Below are 3,461 nucleotides of genomic sequence, written 5' to 3'. Positions count from 1 at the left end.
ACACACTGCATATAGACTTTTCTATGGCGTTATTGACTGTACGTGTATTTATTCCATGTGTAACTGTGTTGTCGTCGCACTTGTAAATGAGAACTTGTTCTCAACTGGCCTATCTAGTTAAAGAAAATAACTTTTTTACTATTGATACTGAAGTATATTTAAAACCAAATAATTGTACTCAAGTAGTATTTTACTGGCTGACTTTCACTTGAGTAACTTTCTATTAAGGTATCTATACTTTTTACTTACCCCCACATTTACAACTATCTTAATCATTTACCCAGCTCTTACCAAGTTGTAAATTACAGTGCATGCAGAATGTTTTTTTTTATTGGGGGAAATTTTCTTAGATACTTTTTCCACTTCGAGAGACCTTATTCATAGTTTCCTCATGCGTAAAGGTGGTGAAATGATTAGGGAATTAAGTCACCGTCAGAATATAGCACATCTGTAGAAACACCTTTATTTATTCACTCTCCACCCAAAACAAATAGCATTTAAGAACGCTTAACTCGGAATCGGAGCCCATCTGCACACAGAAATTAGATGCGGGAAGAGCACAAAAACGGTTCTAGTCCTCAAGTGAAATTTGTAAAAGTCCCCCCCCCCCCCCCAACAGAAACTGTTTACTGCAGTTAATTGATAGATGTAACACAAATAGCATTTGTGTAAAGAATTTAATTTACAAATCTAAGGCATACATAGATCAACTAAACCCCATTCTCTTCTCCATTCTGGACCCCTTCCTGCTCTGGCTGTTGTCTTTTCAGAGGAATAATGTAGAGTCCGTTCTTTGCTTCCTTCAGTCTCCACCACCGACCAAGCCTGACAACAAAGACTTTGTTAACAAAAAACAAAGATCATTGACAAAACAGATATTTCATGAATAAAGTTACGCGTAAAATGATATAAGTATGTGTCCGAGTTAAAATGATTGCAAGTTATTTGCGTAGATCTACCCATTGGTTGATTCTGATACTTCCCGCGGGATCCTGTTTACAACGACTTAGCAAGTCTGACATTTCCGAATTGTCAACTAGCACGTGAACGCAGTCGAAGAAGCCATTTAATCTTGTAATAAGAAAACATGGGAGGTATTGTCATCACTGCCCCAAGCAGTCGAGGGAGTGAAATAAGTGACACCTTGTGGGCACCTCTCCTCATTGCAACTACTTTCATACAGAACACTGAACAGGCTTAACGCAAAGGGTAGGCCCAGAGCACATGATCAATATAATCAGGATTTTTGATCAGTCAGCAATGAGTGTATAATGATAGTAAGTGCGCTCTGGGCTGTATCTCTGTATGACAGGTAAGTAGCTGGGTACATACCTGTGCTCCTGTCCTACTCCTGCCACTAGGAACTTCCCAGAGCTGGAGAACTTCAGACTGTTGACAAAACCAGGCTACAAGAGAGAGGAGACAGTCAGAAAACACTTTAGTGAGAAGACAGATGTTTTAGTGCAGAACACTTGTACTAGTCAGTTAATCATACACATAGGCCTATACAAATAGGCTGAATGCGTAATGTCTAAATGACATCCAATGGTGTTTACCACATATTGTCATGCTACACAATGATTGAATGCAACGCAAGTTATGGGTGTATTAGGTATGGAGCAGTGTAGCTGGGACTTGCTTACCACAGGGATGGTGAAGAGAGGCTCCAGGTGACGGAACCCCTGGCCACACTTCCACAGCTGCACCTTAGAGTTGTGTGAACCTGTCAAGTGACAACAGTTACTCAATTCCAGCATCATCAATTGGGCAGGTCAATATTAGCGGTCAACACCTAATACACCCCCCCCCCCCACTATTTACGTGTACAGTGAAGCTAAAATCAGTGCATTTTGGATTTGAGATCAAATGTTTTATATGAGGTGACAGTACAGTATTTTAACACATGTATCTGTTTAGAAATCACAGCACTTTATGCATCTCACCCCCCCCCCCCATTTGAAGAAGTTGTTTTTCCATAAGAATTTGGACAAAGTAGCAAAAGTTCAGTATTTGCTCCCATATTCCTAGCACACAATGACAAGCCCATGTATGACATTCTAAAATCATCAACCTATAGTCGCACCATGCAGCCCATATATGACATTCTAAAATCATCAAAAACCTATAGTCGCACCATGCAGCCCATGTATGACATTCTAAAATCATCAACCTATAGTCGCACCATGCAGCCCATGTATGACATTCTAAAATCATCAAAAACCTATAGTCGCACCATGCAGCCCATATATGACATTCTAAAATCATCAAAAACCTATAGTCGCACCATGCAGCCCATATATGACATTCTAAAATCATCAAAAACATATAGTCGCACCATGCAGCCCATATATGACATTCTAAATCATCAAAAACCTATAGTCGCCACCATGCAGCCCATATATGACATTCTAAAATCATCAAAAACCTATAGTCGCACCATGCAGCCCATGTATGACATTCTAAAATCATCAACCTATAGTCGCACCATGCAGCCCATATATGACATTCTAAATCATCAAAAACCTATAGTCGCACCATGCAGCCCATATATGACATTCTAAAATCATCAAAAACCTATAGTCGCACCATGCAGCCCATGTATGACATTCTAAAATCATCAAAAACCTATAGTCGCACCATGCAGCCCATATATGACATTCTAAAATCATCAAAAACCTATAGTCGCACCATGCAGCCCATTTATGACATTCTAAAATCATCAAAACATATAGTCGCACCATGCAGCCCATATATGACATTCTAAATCATCAAAAACCTATAGTCGCACCATGCAGCCCATATATGACATTCTAAAATCATCAAAAACCTATAGTCGCACCATGCAGCCCATGTATGACATTCTAAAATCATCAACCTATAGTCGCACCATGCAGCCCATATATGACATTCTAAAATCATCAAAAACCTATAGTCGCACCATGCAGCCCATGTATGACATTCTAAAATCATCAACCTATAGTCGCACCATGCAGCCCATATATGACATTCTAAAATCATCAAAAACCTATAGTCGCACCATGCAGCCCATGTATGACATTCTAAAATCATCAACCTATAGTCGCACCATGCAGCCCATATATGACATTCTAAATCATCAAAAACCTATAGTCGCACCATGCAGCCCATATATGACATTCTAAAATCATCAAAACCTATAGTCGCACCATGCAGCCCATATATGACATTCTAAAATCATCAAAAACATATAGTCGCACCATGCAGCCCATATATGACATTCTAAATCATCAAAAACCTATAGTCGCACCATGCAGCCCATATATGACATTCTAAAATCATCAAAAACCTATAGTCGCACCATGCAGCCCATGTATGACATTCTAAATCATCAACCTATAGTCGCACCATGCAGCCCATATATGACATTCTAAAATCATCAAAAACCTATAGTCGCACCATGCAGCCCATGTATGACATTCTAA

At 39.4% G+C, this 3,461-nt stretch overlaps 1 protein-coding gene across 1 annotated transcript; it reads right to left on the bottom strand.

Annotated features, from left to right (window-relative positions):
* Nucleotides 1–692: 692 nt before the first annotated feature.
* Nucleotides 693–1,778, bottom strand: LOC116371122 (U3 small nucleolar RNA-interacting protein 2-like). Its single transcript, XM_031819994.1, has 3 exons — nt 1,644–1,778; nt 1,333–1,406; nt 693–825 (listed from the first exon to the last, which is right to left on the bottom strand). The coding sequence occupies exons 1-3, from the start codon at nt 1,758–1,760 to the stop codon at nt 711–713; spliced, it is 306 nt and encodes a 101-aa protein (XP_031675854.1). The 5' UTR covers nt 1,761–1,778; the 3' UTR covers nt 693–710.
* Between the last annotated feature and the right edge of the window lie 1,683 nt (nt 1,779–3,461).

The sequence above is a fragment of the Oncorhynchus kisutch genome, unplaced genomic scaffold, assembly GCF_002021735.2.
Source record: "Oncorhynchus kisutch isolate 150728-3 unplaced genomic scaffold, Okis_V2 scaffold2949, whole genome shotgun sequence".
Classification (NCBI taxonomy): domain Eukaryota; kingdom Metazoa; phylum Chordata; class Actinopteri; order Salmoniformes; family Salmonidae; genus Oncorhynchus; species Oncorhynchus kisutch.
Note: the sequence above shows the minus strand (reverse complement) of the source record. Positions and strands in the feature narration are given on the sequence as shown.